At 41.9% G+C, this 17875-nt stretch overlaps 1 protein-coding gene across 1 annotated transcript in view; it reads right to left on the bottom strand.

Annotated features, from left to right (window-relative positions):
* Positions 1 to 17875, bottom strand: part of myom1b (myomesin 1b) — a 223288-nt gene that overhangs the window by 63582 nt on the left and 141831 nt on the right. The window contains exons 30-31 of the mRNA XM_068030846.1: positions 7605 to 7718; positions 5306 to 5393 (exon numbers count right to left, since the gene is read on the bottom strand). Of these exons, the coding sequence (XP_067886947.1) occupies positions 5306 to 5393; positions 7605 to 7718 (202 nt within the window). The remainder of the gene's footprint in view (positions 1 to 5305; positions 5394 to 7604; positions 7719 to 17875) is intronic.

Here is a 17875-nt window from a genome sequence, read left to right as displayed (position 1 = left end):
CTCTGAACACGTCATTGGAAATTCCCCTCCATTATCAGTCAGAAGCTTTACTGATGTCCTGTCCCTATCCATTTCTCCATGGTTTTGTCTATAATAGCCCTTTTGATCTCACTATGTATTATTATAGAAAAACCAAATCTGGTCGCTGGGTCTTTAAAATATAGGATGAAAATATTTTTATCTTTGTCCCATACTTTTACATCCATGGCAACTACCTCATTAAAGTCACGTGCTAATGGAAGGCTTACAATGGCAGCATCCTTCAAACTTTTTACAGATTTCACATTGCTCAGTAATCTTTCCTATTAGCCTATATACGTATTAGACTTGGTATTGTGTAATGTAACAGGATTAATTAATGACCTCAGAGTAAAGCCACCTCTAAGTAGCAGCGACCACAATGTGACTGAATTTTACATCCAGTTTGAAAGAGAGGAGTAGGTCTAAGACTAGTATTTTAAACTTAGAAAAGGGCAACTATGTGGGCATGAAAGCTGAGCTAGCTGAAGTGAACTGGGTTACTAGGCTAGGAGATAGATCAATAGAGAAGCAGTGGCAGATATTTATGGGGATATTTCAGAATACTCAGAATAAGTATATTCCTGTTATAGAGAAAAATTCTAAGGGGAGGATCCACCATCTGTGGTTAACTAAAGAAGTCAAGGAAAGCATCAAACGTAAGGAAAATGCATATAATTGCCCAAAGATGAGTGGCAGGTCAGATGATTGGTCAGAATACAAAGAACAGCAGAGAATGACTAAAAGATTAATTGGGAGAAAGTAATTAGAGTATGAGAGGAAGCTAGTTAGAAATGCAAAAACAGATAGCAAGAGTTTCTACAGGTATTTAAAAGGAAAAGAGTAAGTAAAGTGAGTGTTGGTCCTCTAGAGAGTGAGAATGGGGAATTAATAGTAGATAATAAGGAAATGGCAGATGAAATGAACAAATATTTTGCTTCTGTCTTCACTATACAGGATACAAAAATCATTCCAGTAATAGCTATAAATCAGGAGGTGGAAGGAAGAGAGGAACTTGGTAAAATTACAATCACTAGGGAAGCGGTACTGAGCAAACTGATGGAGCTGCAGGCTGACAAGTCCCCCGAGTCCTGATGAGCTTCATCCTAGGGTCTTAAAAGAGGTGGATAATGAGGTAGTAGATGCATTGGAGTTAATTTTTCAAAATTCGCTGGATTCTGGAAAGTAGCAAATATATCCCGTCTATTCAAGAAGGGGGGGAGGCGGAAAACAGGTAACTTTAGGCCAGTTAGCTTGACGTTTGTCGTGGGGAAGGTGATAGAATCCATTAGTAAGGAGGCTATAAATGGGCAGTTAGAAAAACTTAAGGTAATCGGGAATAGTCAGCACAGTTTTGTGAAAGGGAAATCACGTTTAACCAATTTGTTAGAGTTCTTTGAAGGTGTAACATGCGCTGTGGATAAAAGAGAGCCCGTTGACATATGTACTTGGATTTCCAGAAGGCATTTGGCAAGGTGCCACATAAAAGGTTATCGTGCAAAGTAGGAGCTCGTGGTTTGGGGGTAACATATTAGCATGGATAGAAGATTGGCTGACTGGCAGAAAACAGAGTATGCATAAATGGGTCCTTTTCTGCGTGTCAGGATGTGATTAGTGGAGTCCCGCAGAGGTCTGTGCTGGGACCTCAACTTTTTACAATTTATATCAATGACTTAGATGAGGGGAGCGTTGGCATGGTAGCTAAATTTGCAGATGACAAAGATCGGTAGGAAAGTATGTTGTGAAGATGACATAAGGAGGTTGCAGACTGATATAGATAGGTTGAGTGAGTGGGCAAAAATCTGGCAGATGGAGTATAATGTGATGAAATGTGAAGATGTTCATTTTGGCAGGAAGAATAAAAAAGCAGAGTATTACTTAAATGGAGAACGACTGCAGAATTCTGAGGTGCAGAGGGATCTAGGTGTTCTAGTGCATGAGTCACAAAAAGTTAGTATGCGGGTACAGCAAATCATAAAGAAGGCTAATGGAATGCTATTCTTTATTATGAGAGGAATTGAAAGTAAAAGTAAGGATGTTTTGCTTCAGATATACAGGGTATTGGTGAGACCACATCTCGAATACTGTGTGTAGTTTTGTTCTCCTTATTTCAGGAAGGATGTGAATGTGTTGGAGGTGGTTCAGAGGAGGTTTACTAGATTGGTACCTGGAATGAGCGGGTTTTCTTATGAGGAAAGGTTGGACAGACTGGGCTTATTTTCACAGGACTTTAGAAGAGTGAGGGGACACTTGATTGAAGTATATAAGATCCTAAACGGTCTTGACAAGGTGGATGTGGAAAGGATGTTTCCTCTTGTGGGTGAGCCCAGAACTAGGGGGCACTGTTTTAAAATTAGGGGTCGCCCTTTTAGGACAGAGATGAGGAGAAATTTTATCTCAGAGGGTTGTGCGACTTTGGAACTCTTTGCCTCAGAAGGTGGTGGAGGCGGGGTCATTGAATATTTTTAAGGCAGAGGTAGATAGATTCTTGTTAGGCAAGGGAATCAAGAGTTCTCGGGGGTAGATGGGAGTGTGGAATTCAAAACACAAACAGATCAGCCATGATCTTATTAAATGGCGGAGCAGGCTAGAGGGGCCAACTGGCCTACTTCTGTTCCTAATTCGTATGTTCATATGTATGTTCGTATGTAATGGGTTACTAGGACTGCTGAGGTGCTGCCCTGTGGCAGTTGCTCCATGGAGCACAATCCTGCTGTCCCCTCTCAGGATGACAGTATTCATGTTCCCACCATAGCCGCTCTACCAGTACGTTTGCTGTTGTCTCCCAGCCAGCCAGCCCAGACTGCTGCTGCCCATGCCGAGGTGGTGCTGTCTGAAGTTAGGCCTTCAAAGCCAAGAGCTCGAAGACCTCCTGCATGGTCATCTGCAGTCTCCCCAATTGAAAGTCAGCAAGTTATTGGGGGTCGATGGGAGTGTGGAATTCGAGACACAAACAGATCAGCCATGATCTTATTGAATGGCGGAGCAGGCCCGAGGGGCTGAATGGCCTACTTCGGCTCCTAATTCGTATGTTCATATGTATCTTTACCTGCACCTTTTAACAGGATTTTTAATCTTTAACAACTAGGGTGAGCAAATTGTCTATATAACTTCAGGACAATTTGTTTTTTTTTTCTCCGATTCTTATCACCCGATGCCATTAATACCTGTCTATAGCTCTGAGGAGAAGATCAGGTTTTGTTAAGGGGATATAATAATTTCCTGACCGGGTAAGCTCAGATCAACTGACTTTTCAAAAATACTTGCCTTATCATGTTCCATGTGAAGTTTGATTTGTGTCTTTTTCATAGAATGTTTACTGAACCGCATGGATATCTCACTAGAGATTACACTACACCAGTACTTATAAAATGGCTTACTCAAGCTATTTTATATGGAATTACAACTCTCTTTGGTGACCTCAATGTGCTGTCATTGCCAAACCTAAAGCAAATAGTACTTTTATATTCCTTAATCTTGCATTGATCCTCACTACTTAGTGCATCAAGATAACAATTTAACTAATCTGTCCCACAAACTGTTGAAGTACAAGCACTATCTAGTACTGCACAGTTAAAGGAGTCCCCACCTAAAACATTCATCACAGACTAAAACTCCTTGCAACCAGTATAATTTGTTTGGATTCATTATTATCTTCATCCTCTTCCTTAGAATTAATCTATGGACTCTATTAGAAGGTCTAAACCTTCATCACTATCCAACTGATGGGCAGCCATTTCACAAAATACTTTACTTCTGATTTTACTTCTTGCAGGAAGTGAAAACACCAAGGCCATACCTTATTTTCTCTTTGGTAGGGATGTAACCTGTATCAACATATCCATTTCATCATGTGTTATTTTGAGAACCCTATTTTTTCACTTTGGGCAGTTCACCACATAATGATACTTCACGTCAGATCTGAAGCCCCTGTTAACTGTTCCTTGGACATTCCTGAGATACATTTGCTTAATATTTTTGTTCCAATTTTGGCTTCTATAATAGGGAGATCTGCTACTGGTGATTTCACCACCATTCTGATGATCTTTAATCTTCCAGTTGTATTGATACCTGTGTATGGTATCTGGACTATTTCAAAATCTGGCAACCATTGAGTCCTCTATTCTTTGTGTCAACATGAAATGTCTCATTTGTTCCATAAAGGGCTGAAGGAAATGACTGTTACCCCAGGATTTTTTCAAGGCAGCAGACATCTGATCCAACAAGCTCTCCTTCTCTAAGAATAGAACACTAGTTAAAACCGGTTGCCTGTACATATGAGATACCTTAGCACAATCCAGTAATTTAAACACTAATACCAATCCAGGGATCTCCAAAGTGAATTTTGTCAATCTTTTATACAATCTGTTAAAGTCCATGATATATTCTTCTATGGAATGACCATCTGTTTTCTGAAATCTTTAAATTCTAACCATGCCTCATAGACATTTAACAGATCATCTTTCTTGTAAATTTCATCCAAGAACTCTAATAGAAGGTCCAAACCGTCATCATTTTCCAAATGACAGGCATCCATCTCACAAAATACTTTTTTTCTGATTGTACTTCTTGTAGGAAGTGACAACGCCAAGACCATGCCTTGTTTTCCCTTTGGTATCTAACTCGTGTCAACATATCCACTTCATTCTTCCACTGGCCATATTGTTCAGATTCCAAGAACATCGGAGCGTAATCATACCCTGACAATTTACACTTGCTTTCTGCCATTTTCCACAATGGCCACTAGGATTTTAGTTTTCCGTCTGAAAAAAAATTCTTAGTTTCCGACCTTTACCTTTAGGCAACCATCCTCTGCTATACACCAGAAAGCCAGGTTGTGAAGGTTAGATCTGGAGCTAATCTTTGCACTTTTATAAGCATTGATTTACAAACATGCACCTCCTAACCCAACCACCACAGTTTCAGTCTGTTCCTATTTATGGGAGCACAAATGAATCCGTAGTTAATACCCACCATCTGCATGCAATTAAATACAATTAATGTACAATTAACAACCCCTACCTGCCTGTGGCGGGTGCCTCAGCCACCTCCAAAAGGTGCATGGTTAAAATGTCACAGGTGGTACCATTATTTTAACCACTGCCCAATTCCTTGCCATCGAGTGGGCAGGGTTAAATTTCAATGTAATTTAATTACATTGATGCAAATGTAGCGGAATTTCAACTCAATGTCTTTTTATTTTAGAGTATGTTTAATGGACTTTTTCTGTGTTTTAGTGAAGTTTGTACAATATTGCAGACACATTGTTAATCACTACCAACCGTACCTTTTTCAAGCAGTCGGAGCACACTTGAATCTCTTCCCCTGTCATCCTTCAGCACAATTTCATATACACCAGCGTCCTTCTTTGAAAACTGTTGGCACATTTTGAGTCAGAATATTGGAACAATTGTATCTGTTTATGCTCAACTCTCAGAAGCCATTTGGAAGAGTGGGCTATATTTTCTGAACTCATGTTCCACATGAATGATTACAATGCTCATACTGGATTCCTCTGTGTGCTTTTCAGTGCATTAACTTTTTTGAGGAATTTTATATGAGTGTGTTAAACATTCCTATTGAATCACATTGGTTGGAAAACACAGCCCAGTGACATTTTGTAGTGCAACAAATTACTGTATTGGCATTTTGGGGTTCACACTTTGATTTTATGTCACTATACAAGACTAAGACTCACTCTGTTTTTTTACCACTCTCCTGTTCTATCCATAGCCCACACATCTGCAGTCAAAAAGAAGGACCAGTGATCTGATTCCACTGCCATTGCTGTTCATGACCAGTCATGAGGGGGCAAACAAAAGCAGTCTTGAGCACCTGCTGATTTTCTCTTCCTCACTTTGGGAAAGGGTCTGGTCTCCAATCAGCATGTCCTCACAGTGATGCAATAATCACTATGAATTCAATGATATGGGACTATGAGAACAAATCAATGAAGTAAAAATGAAGCACTTTTGCTGTATAATATACCGTGTTATTGGCTTCTGTCCATGATACATATGGAGGCAAAAACCAGGCTCACCTATGCAAAGTAGCCCAGCTAGTTTTGATACAATAGACGGCCTGGGGTTAATTTTTACTCCCTGGAGGAATGCAGCCTTTTGAGTGCCCCGTCCATCTGGGAGCAGTAACAGGAAGGCTCAGCTGATTTTAAATGGCTGGGTGTCATTCGCATGCTGCTTGCTGACTTCCCAACCAAAATGACTGGGGGTTGGCAGAAATAGCTGTCCAGCTGTTAAAACCAGGCAGCTGCCACTGAAGACCCAAAGGAGTAGGTCTTTGGCATAAGATATCGGCAGGCTCAGGGATGGGAGGTCGATACCTGGGATAGGGGATTTTCTCCTGACATACAAGGAAACTTAATAAAAAAAACTTACATTTTCCTGATCCTCTCCTGGTCCTGAATCCAGACCCTGGCAAATTTGCCCTGGTGAGGAAGCCATCATTGCTCCCCCATTGGGTAAAAATAGATGTTGGGCCAGTTTATGTAATTTGAACGCAATCTACATATTTAGAGAGCTGGAGCAGCTGTCTGTGCTGCCTGCAATTTAAACTTGCAGTTTCTCAGATTAGGTTGGGAATGGAATGGGTAAATCCCCATTTCCATTTTAATTGCCCTTCCCCCCACTTAGATTCCATCAGGTGATGGTAGTTAGGAATAACTCCTATAGCTTCAGTGGATTCCCTCAGTTACTCCCAACAGGAGACTGGTGAAGCCACGAGTGAAATGGCATAAATGACTGAAAACAGCCAGTTATGGTTTACCTTGGGGGTTCCTGCAGGGGTTACAGCCAGAGACCAGGAAAACCTCAATGGAATTAAAGGGCCAATACTTGGTCAGCTATCAGAGGGAGAGGCCAAACCATTCAATTCAAATAGAAGCATTTGTTGGTTCTATATGTATTCATGTTTTATTAGTAGTTCTTTCCCAGGTAACTGCTGTGTGAGGGAGATGAAGAACAAATGGCACCTCAAAACTGTTCTGATGAGCAGCTTAAAAGACCATTTCTAACTGTTAATCAGCCACCTTTTGGACTGCCAATTAAAACCTTTCAGGGGTCTTCTGGGCAGTGATCTTGGCCTGGAGAATCAAGTTGGCCCCATTTCTACCTATCCATTGACAGGAAAGCTAGTAACTTGTTGACATTCAGATTGCCTGGTGCAAAGAAGCCAGGAATTACAAGAAATCCAGCAGGGTTAAGCCATCCCATCAGCTCCGTTCCCCTCCTTTTGGCATCATGACCTTCTAAGGGGTGGACAGAACCTCTGCCCACGCTAGGTCCCAGCCGGAATTAGCCTCAGCAACTCTTCTGCATGGAGACCCAATCTTTCCAGGTCCCACCCAATTTTTGGTCCCAGCTGAGTCTTTCTCACTATTTTTACTGCTACATCGTGCCCTAGGTCTTAGTTTCAATCTCTTACAGGTGAAGGTTTCTATTCTAGATTGGGTTAAACTGAGGAGCGATATTACTATTTATTTGCTTAAACAATATACAGCATCAATGTCTTCTACTGACAGACATATAGAATCTTAGTTGCAGTGATGTAGTTAAACTTTATTTCTGTACCTGTTGAACTAGCAAAGTACACACACCATCCTTGAAGTCATGCTTCTCATCAAACATTATCTCTCTATCATCTTTGTACCAGATGATTGATGTCTCTTTTTTAATATTAGCCACCTAAGTGGAAAGAAAAGAGAAGTTAATATCACAGGTTGGTTTGGTTCTTCCTTTATTCTGAAATATTTCATGAAATGGCATTAGACTTCTCTATTTGTTTTTGTTCCCTTATCCAAATTTCTAATCAAACAACTTTTTTTTCATTAGCCCTTGATGCCCCTGTTAGGTTATGGTTCTATTAGCACTAGTTGATCTCCAGTACTCATATTGCATTATGGTTCTATAAACATCAATTGATCTCCAGTAACCATGCGAGTTCCCATTCAATATGTATGAGCCTTGGCAGTGCGCGGCTGAAATTACATGGTCATTTCGGTGGACTCCCATTGGAATTATTTTTTTTCAGGGCAGAGCCTCTGCTTATCCCAAATAAGGCCACTGGCATGGAACTAATGGCAGGGATTCCCTACACTGGGAGTTCCGTTCCCAGATCCTCAACCTTTCAGAGGCTTTACTCATTTTCAGAGGCCAGTAAGTTGAGAAAGAAGAGGCACACTGGCCTCAGGACTGGCAGGAGTGCAATGCATCTTGGGTTCCAGGCCTGAGTCATGACCTGAACTCTTGAACAAAGGTAATTAATTTTGCTTTAATTGCTTTAAGTGGCCCATTTTAAAGGACATCTTCTTTCTTGGAGGGGTGGGGGCAGAAGGATAATAGCAGGCTTTCTGGCCAGTGTGGGCTGGCAGGTACCCAAAATACATCCCTGGTAGCAAGCTTTATGGCGGGCAGCCATAAAGGCAGGACTAAAGTGTGGCGAGTCGAAGAGACTTAGCAGTTGGCAGGAAAAAAGACAGAAGCGCAAGGGGAGAGCCAACTGTGTAACAGCCCCGACAAACAAATTTTTCTGCAGCACCTGTGGAAGAGTCTGTCACTCTAGAATTGGCCTTTATAGCCACTCCAGGCGCTGCTCCACAAACCACTGACCACCTCCAGGTGCTTACCCATTGTCTCTCGAGACAAGGAGGCCAAAGAGAAGAGAGAGAGCAAGCTTGCCTGCCATACTTATATTACAGAACTTCCCACTGACCCCGCATACTCTGACAGGGCCAACACTGATGGTTTCTGGTGGACATAGTCCCAGCTCGAATGTCAGGATACAGGCTGATCCAGTTTTGGGACTTGACTGTCAGCAGGTTATGAAACAATGGAGAGCATGACAGCCAAGCCAGGTTCTATCCTTACCCAACATCCAATATGTATGGACACTTTTTTTATGGTCAGTGGAAATATTTAGGAGCATATTTTCCCCCTCTGTTTTTCAGTATTGCAGGTTATTAATGAAACTTCTCATGGATATCACAATAAAACCTTACTGTTAACAGACCTCACAGCGAGTAAATCAGCTCTGATGAAAGGCCACTGACCTGAAACGTTGGACTGAATTTTCCCAATCCTGCAGAGGCAGATAGCCAATTAGGATAATTAAGTGCCCACTTGTGACAAATGTTTCCCATTGTGGGGGAACCTAGAACTAGGCACATGGTTTTAGAATAAGGGATCACCTATTTATGATGGAGTTGAGGAAGAATTTCTTCTCTCAGAGGGTCACAAATCTTTGGAATTCTCTGGCCCCAGAGAGCTGTGGGTGCTGAGTCATTGAAAAAATTCAAGGCTGAGACAGACAGATTTTTGAACTATAGGGGATTCAAGAGTTTTGGGGAACAGGCAGGAAAGTGGAGTTGAGGCCAAGATCAGATCAGCTACGATGCTGAACTGTGGAGCAGGCTCAACAGGCAGTGTGGCCTACTCCTGCTCCTATTCCTTATGTTCTTATGAAGCTGCCCAAAGAGGCAGCTGATGCAGAAGGAAAACTAAGAAAGCTAAACAAATGTGTCTATGGCCTGAATGATGCTTCCGGGGTGTGATATTTTTCGGGAGAAAAAGCAAGTCCTACAATTTTTTATTGGTATCATAAAGGAAAACTTTCAGGCATCTTCATGATGCATGTTGATGATTTCGTATGGGCTGGAATTTATGAAATGTGTTATTAATAAGAATAGAGTAAAAGTTGGGAGTCAGGCTTGAGGGGCTTTTAAATTTATTGTTTTAGGTATTAAGCTAAGTACGTCTGGAATAACTTTAAATCAACAATCCTACTTAGAAATGTTACTCACATCCCAGTTAATCATACTATGTCATCACAGAAAGATGATGCTATACCTAAATAAGAGACAGAGCAATTGCAAAGCTTGATTGGTCAGTTGAACTGGTTGAGCACTCAAACTAGACCAGAAGCTAGTTTTGTTCTGTTGGAGTTAAGTATTATGATGAAACACCTTAAAGTAGAGAATGTTTTAAGGGCAAATAAAACATTAAGAAAGATAATCTGGATAAAGGCATACTGAAGTTCCAATCCTTAGATGATCCAAAGAACGTGAAGCTTGTCATTTTTAGTGATGCTTCACATGCTAATATTACTGATGGGTATTCTAGTGCAACTGGTTTCTGATTGGTGAGAGATGGGTGAGAATGGGAAACATTGTCCTTTACTTTGGGAAACTAAGAAAATAAAAGGGGTTGTTAAAAGTACTTCAGCTGCTGAAACATTGGCTCTTGTGGAGACAGTGACTATGGGATTCTATTTGTCAAATATTTGAAGTGAGATTCTGTACAATGGGTGCCCTAAAGGTAATATACCCATTGAATATCATATAATCATTCCTGTGGGATAATGTACATTCTATGAAAAGTGAGTGAGAGAAGGTTACAGATTAACCTTGCTGGCTTGAAACAAAATGCTGGAGAGAAAGGAATATCGAAAATGAAATGGGTGAATGCAAGTCATCAACTGTCAGATTGTTTTACGAAAAGAAATGCCTATGCAAAAAAATTATCAGCAGTCCTAGAGAAGAGGCATCTCATAATGTAATGCTTTGTGCAGAATATGGAGGTCTTTGATTTAATTTGTTTTAAAATTTTGCTTGTACATATGAACTCTTTTTTATTTAAAGAAGGAGAAGGGAATCTGTTAATAGTATATTAATTGTATTTTCAATTATATTAGGAAAATGTGGGTGGGCAGGAGCAATGTGAGACTCTTGAATACTGGTAACAATTATATTGTCGAAGAAAATAAGGAAACAATGGACATTTTGAATAATTGTTTTGCATCAGTATTTACAGTAGAGGAAGAGGTCAGCATGTTAGAAATCCCAAGCAAACTAATATTGGATCAGGGACAGGGAATTATCAAAATTAATGTAAGCAAAATAACAGTAATGAAGAAAATAATGGCACTAAAGAGTGACAAATCCCCGTGACCAGATTATTTCCATTCCAGGGTTTTAAAGGAAGTAGTTGAGAATATTGCAGATGCTCTAACTATAATCTTCCCATGTTCTCTCGATTCCGGAACCATTCCTTTGGATTGGAAAATTGTGCATGCCACTCAGCTAGTTAAGAAAGGTGAGAGAGAAAAAACAGGGAATTATAGACCAGTTAGCCTAATGTCTATTGTTGGGAAATTACAAGATTAAGGATAGGATGACTGAACACTTTAAAAATTTGTACCTGATCAGAGAGAGCCAGCATGGATTTACAAAGGGTAGGTCATGCCTGATGAAGATGATTGAATTTTTTGAAGAGGTGACTAAAGTAGTGAACAGGGGAATGTGTACGGATGTTATTATTTATATGGACTTACAGATGGCATTTGATGAAGTCCCTCATAAGAGACTGAGTTAAAGTTGATGCTCGTGGAATTGAAGGAAAATTATCAACATGGTTAAGAAATTGGTAGGAGACAAGGAGTAGGGATAATGGGCAGATACTCTAATTGGCAGGATGTGACTGACGTTGTTCTGCAAGGATCCGTGTGGGGACCTCAACTATTCATTGCATTTACTGACGATTTAGATGATGGAACCAGAAAACCACATATCCAATTTGCCAACGACACATAGACAAAGATAGGCAGCATTGCAAGCAGTGTAGATTTTTGATTTTTTTGATTTAGATTTAGAGATACAGCACTGAAACAGGCCCTTCGGCCCACCGAGTCTGTGCCGACCATTAACCACCCATTTATACTAATCTTACACTAATCCCATATTCCTACCACATCCTCACCTGTCCCTATATTCCCCGACCACCTACCTATATTAGGGGCAATTTATAATGGCCAATTTACCTATCAACCTGCAAGTCTTTTGGCTGTGGGAGGAAACCGGAGCACCCGGAGGAATCCCACGCAGACACAGGGAGAACTTGCAAACTCCACACAGGCAGTACCCAGAATTGAACCCGGGTCGCTGGAGCTGTGGGGCTGCGGTGCTAACCACTGCGCCACTGTGCCGCCCTGAAAGTATAAAATTACAAAGGGACGTAAATGGGATGAAAGGGAAAGTGGCAGCATGGGTATGAAGTTGGCTGAGTGACAGGAAACAGAGTTGTGGTAAATGGTTGTGTTTCAGACTGGAGGAATCTATACAGTAGGGTTCCCCAGGGGTTGGTATTAGGACCATTACTTCTTCTTTCATGGCTTAGACTTGGATGTGAAGGGCACAATTTCAAAATTTACAGATGACACAAAACTTGGAAGTATTGTCAACTGTGAGGACAATGGTGATAGACCTCAAGAGGACATAGACAGGCTGGTAAAATGGGCGGACATGTGGCAAATGAAATTTAATGCAAAGAAATGTGAAGTGGTACATGTCTTTAGTAAGAATGAGGAGAGGCAATATAAAATAAAGGGCACAATCCTAAAGGAGATGCAGGATCAGAGAGACCTAGGGGTATATGTACACTGATCATTGAAGGTGGCAGGGCAGGTTGAGAAAGTGGTTAAAACGACATATGGGATCCAGGGCTTTATAAATAAAGGTAAAGAGTACAAAAGCAAGGAAGTTAAGGAACTCGCCGTGCACAAGGGTGGTGGAAGCAGAGACAATCAATGACTTCAAGAGGAAGTTGGATGTCACCTGGAAGAATTGCAGGGCTACAGGGATCGGGCTGGGGAGTGGGACTGACTGCATAGCTCCATGGAGAGCCAACCTGAACTCGATGGGCTGAATGGTCCCCTTCTGTGCCGGAAGTGACTCTATGATGAACCGTTATAGAATTCTGGTTTGGCCTCAACTGGAATATTGTGTCCAATTCTGGGCACCACACTTTGGGTAGGATGTGAAGGCTTCAGAAAGGATCCAGAAATGATTTGTTAGAATGGCTTCTGGGATGAGAGACTTCAGTTATGTTTTTTAGCTTGGAGAAGCTGGGGTTCTCCTTAGAGAAGGTTGAGAGGAGATTTGATAGTGGTGTTCAAAATCATGAGGGGTCTAGACAGAGTAGATAGAGAGAAACTATTCTCATTAGCAGAAGCGTCGAGAACCAGAGGACACCAATTTATGGTGATTGGCAAAAGAACCAAAGATGATACAAGGAAAAACCTTTTAGGTACTAAGTGGTTAGGATCTGGAATGCACTACATGAAAGTATGGTAGAGGCAGATATAATCAGGGCTTTGAAAAGAGAATTGGACGACTGGATTAAGTAACAGAGAAGGTTGATGAAGGGACTGTGATGGATGTTGTCCATAAGGACTTTAAGAAAGCATTTGCTCAAGTACCACATAAAAGGCTAGTTCACAAAACTGAGGTTCAAGGAATAGGAAGGTCAGTGTCCTATTAGATAAAAAATTCACTTAAGTACAGAAAACAGCGAGTTGTGGTAAATGGTTATTTTTCAGACTGCTGGATGATAGACAGTGGTGTTTCCCAAGGGTCAGTGCTCGGACCACTAATTTTTTGATATATATAAATGACTTGGATCTTGGAATACAGAGTAAAATTTCAAAATTTGTCCATGATACCAAACTTGGAGGAGTGGTAAACAGTGAGGATAATATGAACCGCCTGCACCAGGACATAGATAGGCTAGCAGAATGGGCAGACAAGTGTCAAATGGAATTTAATGCAGACAAGTCATAGAGTCATAGAGTCATTTACGGCTCAGAAGGAGGCCATATGGCCCATCGAATCTACGCCAGCTCTCCATGGATCGATGCTGTCAGTCCCACTCCTTGGCCCGATCCCCGTAGCCCAGCAAGTTCATTTCTCTCATCCAACTTCCTCTTGAAGTCAGTGATTGTCTCCCCTTCCACCACCCATGTGGGCAGCGAGTTCCAGGTCATTACCACCCGCTGTGTAAAAAAGTACTTCCTCATATTCCCCCTGCATCTTTTGCTCAAAAATTTCAATCTACGAGGTGCATTTTGGCAGAAGGGATGGGGTGAGGCAATATAGACTTAATGGCACAGTTCTAAAGAGTGTGCAGGAACAGAGGGATCTGGGGGTGCATGTGCATCGATCTTTGAAGGTGGCAGGACATATTGAGAGAGTGGTTAGTAAAGCACATGGGATCTTGGGTTTCATAAATAGAGGCATTGAGTACAACAGCAAAGAAGTTATGCTGAACCTTTATAAAGCTCTGGTTAAGCCCCAACTCGAGTATTGTGCCAGTTCTGATCATTAGGAAGGATGTGAGGGTCCTTGAGAGGGTGCAGAGGAGATTTACCAGAATGGTTCCCTGGATGGGGGATTTAAGTTACAAGGTTAGGTTGGGAAAGCTGGGTTTGTTGTCTTTGGAGCAAAGGAAATTGAGGAGAGATTTGATGGAGGTGTACAAGGACAGATAAGTTAGACAAGGAAAGACTGTTCCCATTAACTGATGGTACAAGGAGTAAGGGACACAGATTGAAGGTTGTGACGGGAAAGAGATGCGGGGGAATATGAGGAAGAACTTTTTTACGCAGCGGGTGGCAATGACCTGGAACTCTCTGCCTACGAGGGTGGTGGAAGCGGAGACAATCAATGATTTCAGAAGGAAATTGGATGCGTACTTGAAGAAAATAAACTTGCAGGGCTATGGGGATCAAGCCGGGGAGTGGGACTGACTGGATTGCACGTGGAGAGCCGGTATGGACTTGATGGGCGGACTGGCCTACTTCTATGCCATTAATGACTCTATGACCTGAAGAGAAAGCATTTGCAGTGCTACAGGGAAAGGGTGGGGGAGTGGGACTAGCCTAGTTGCGTGTGTGGGGAACCAGCACACACAGTATGGGACGAATGGCCTCCTTCTGTGCTGTAACCATTCTGATTCTATGCCATTTTGTTGATAGATTAAGTGAAAGGACAAAACTGTGGCAAATGAATTTCAATGTAGGATAGAACAGGGTATTTCCCAAATGGTGAAAAGTCAGAAACAGTGGAGGTACCGAGAAACTTTAGGGTCCAGGTACACCAATCTTTAAAATCATCAATAAGTACAGAAAATAATCGAAAAGGCTAATGGAATGCTGGCCTTTATATCTAGGGGACTAGAATACAAGGGGGTTTATTTCATGCTTCAGCTATACAAAGCTCTGGTTAGACCACACCTGGAGTACTGTGAGCAGTTCTGGGCACCACACCTTCGGAACGATATAATGGCCTCAGATGGAGTGCAGCATAGGTTTACCAGAATGATACCTGGATACCAAGGATTAAATTATGGGGAGAACTTACATAAATGAGGATTGTATTCTCTGAAATTTAATCTAAATTCTCAAGGTATTATGGGGATCAGATAGGGTAGATAGAGAGAAACTATTTCCGCTGTTTGGGAAGTCTAGAACTAGGAGACGTGGTCTAAAAATGAGAGCTAGATCTTTCAGGAATGAAATTAAAAAACACTTTTACATACAAAGAAGAGTGGTAAAAGTTTGCAACTTTCTTACACAATTGATGCCAGGTCAATTGTTAACCCAAGTTATTCAGGGTTATGGGGCAAAGGCAGGTATATGGACTGAGGTTGCAGATCAGCCATGATCTCATTGAATGGTGAAACAAGCTCAAGGGGTTAAATAGCTTCCTCCTGTTTCTATGTGACCTAGTTGCAAAGCAATGAGCATGCTTTCTAACAGCTGGAGGATGCTTGTGCACACAGCCTTTATTTGCCCATCCTGATTATACCCAGGAGTTCAAAATTCATGTAGATGGCTCCAAAAGGGAGATTGGAGTTATCCTCACAGGTGAAAAACCAAAATGTAGGGCACCCCATTGTTTACTGAAGTTAAAAGTCGAGTGTCCTGGTTCCGGAGTACGTGGTGCAAAGTCCCGAACCTTGGACATTCCACTCAGTTTAATCAAATGATGGGCCATTCAAAATGCAAATAAAATGACTTTGTTGCAGTTAAATCAGAAAATTCAAATTTCCTGTGCTCTAGGGAGCTGTGGGGATTAATGTGCACTTCCCTGAGGCATGGGAAATTTGATTCAATGATAAACTACAAATGCAAACAAACAGGCATCCTGCTGCTTGAGTTGAAACTACTGAAGCCTTGATAATTCCCTTAGTGTTCCACACTTTCCATATTATCGCATGCTGTGAAGCATAGATGTTCCTCTTGGCAGGATCACTGGCACTTATGTTAATGTCATGGGCTTTGCATCTAGATGTTTAACACATCACTGACTCTATCTCTAGGATTCTGCCTCAATGGAATTTTTAGGTGCACTCCTAGATGTTTAGCCTATGTTAGGAGCTTGCCATGGGAGGTAGGGGGTTGGTGGGGGGGGGGGGGGGACATGATTATTGCTGGAGGGGATAAGGGCTTGCAGTGGCTTGAAGGTGCAGATGAGCAATATTACCATGGATAAAATAACAATTTTAACTAAGCTGGTTTAGCACCAGAGTCTGGCAGGGTACATTTCTGCTTTTCAGAAGGAGGATTAAGGAAATTGTTGAGGTCCTAAAAGTTCTATTTTAGGGCTCTATTGTGTATGGACATGTCCCAAAGAAATGTAGCACCCATTTTTTAAATGAAAGGCAGAGATAATCTGGGTAATTACAGGCCAGTTCATTTAACTATGGTAGGGAAATTACCATATATCTAGAAAAAGAGAAAATAGTTGGAGGTAGCCAACACGAATTTCAAAAGGCATGATTGTGCTTGACAAATCTCATACAATTCTTTGAGTCATTAACACACATGGTAGATGGGGAAACCATCTTCAGCTGCTTCATCAATGACCTTCCTTCAATCATAAGGTCAGAAGTGGGGATGTTCGCAGATGATTGCACAATGTTCCGCACCATTCATGATTCCTCAGATACTGAAGCAGTTCGTGTAGAAATACAGCAAGACCTGAACAATATCCAGGCTTGGGCTGATAAGTGGCAAGTAACATTTGCGCCACACAAGTGCCAGTCAATGACCATCTCCAACAAGAGAGAATCTAACCATCTCCCCTTGACATTCAACAGCATTACTATCGCTGAATCCCCCACTATCAACATCCTAGGGGTTACCATTGACCAGAAACTGAACTGGAGTAGCCATATAAATACCGTGGCTACAAGAGCAGGTCAGAGGCTAGGAATCCTGAGGCGAGTAACTCACCTCCTGACTCCCCAAAGCCTGTCCACCATCTACAAGGCACAAGTCAGGGGTGTGATGGAATACTCTCCACTTGCCTGGATGGGTGCAGCTCCAACAACACTCAACAAGCTCGACACCATCCAGGACAAAACAGCCTGCTTGATTGGCACCCCATCTACAAACATTCACTCCCTCCACCACCGATGCACAGTGGCAGCAGTGTGTACCATCTACAGGATGCACTGCAGTAATGCACCAAGGCTCCTTAGACAGCACCTTCCAAACCCGCGACCTCTACCAACTAGAAGGACAAGGGCAGCAAATACATGGGAACACCACCACCTGCAAGTTCCCCTCCAAGTCACACACCATCCTGACTTGGAACTATATCACCATTCCTTCACTGTCGCTGGGTCAAAATCCTGGAACTCCCTTCCTAACAGCACTGTAGGTATACCTACCCCAAATGGACTGCAGCGCTTCAAGAAGGCAGCTCACCACCTCCTTCTCAAGGGCAATTAGGGATGGGCAATAAATGCTGGCATAGCCAGTGACGCCCACATCCCATGAATGAATAAAAAAAAATGCTGTGGAGCTGTTATTCTGTTCCCCCCCCCCCCCCCCCACATTACATATATTCGTTGTTGTGCCTCCAATAGAAACACTAGATACTCATTATATACAAGTATTACTAGCTTCCAGCATTGCTACGGGTATAATGAAGAAAATATCATAGAGTCTTACAGCACAGAAGAGGCTATTCGGCCCATCAAGTCCAGCTCTCTGTAGAGCAATA

The sequence above is a fragment of the Heterodontus francisci genome, chromosome 5 (assembly GCF_036365525.1).
Source record: "Heterodontus francisci isolate sHetFra1 chromosome 5, sHetFra1.hap1, whole genome shotgun sequence".
NCBI lineage: Eukaryota > Metazoa > Chordata > Chondrichthyes > Heterodontiformes > Heterodontidae > Heterodontus > Heterodontus francisci.
This window is presented reverse-complemented; position numbering and strand designations above follow the sequence as displayed.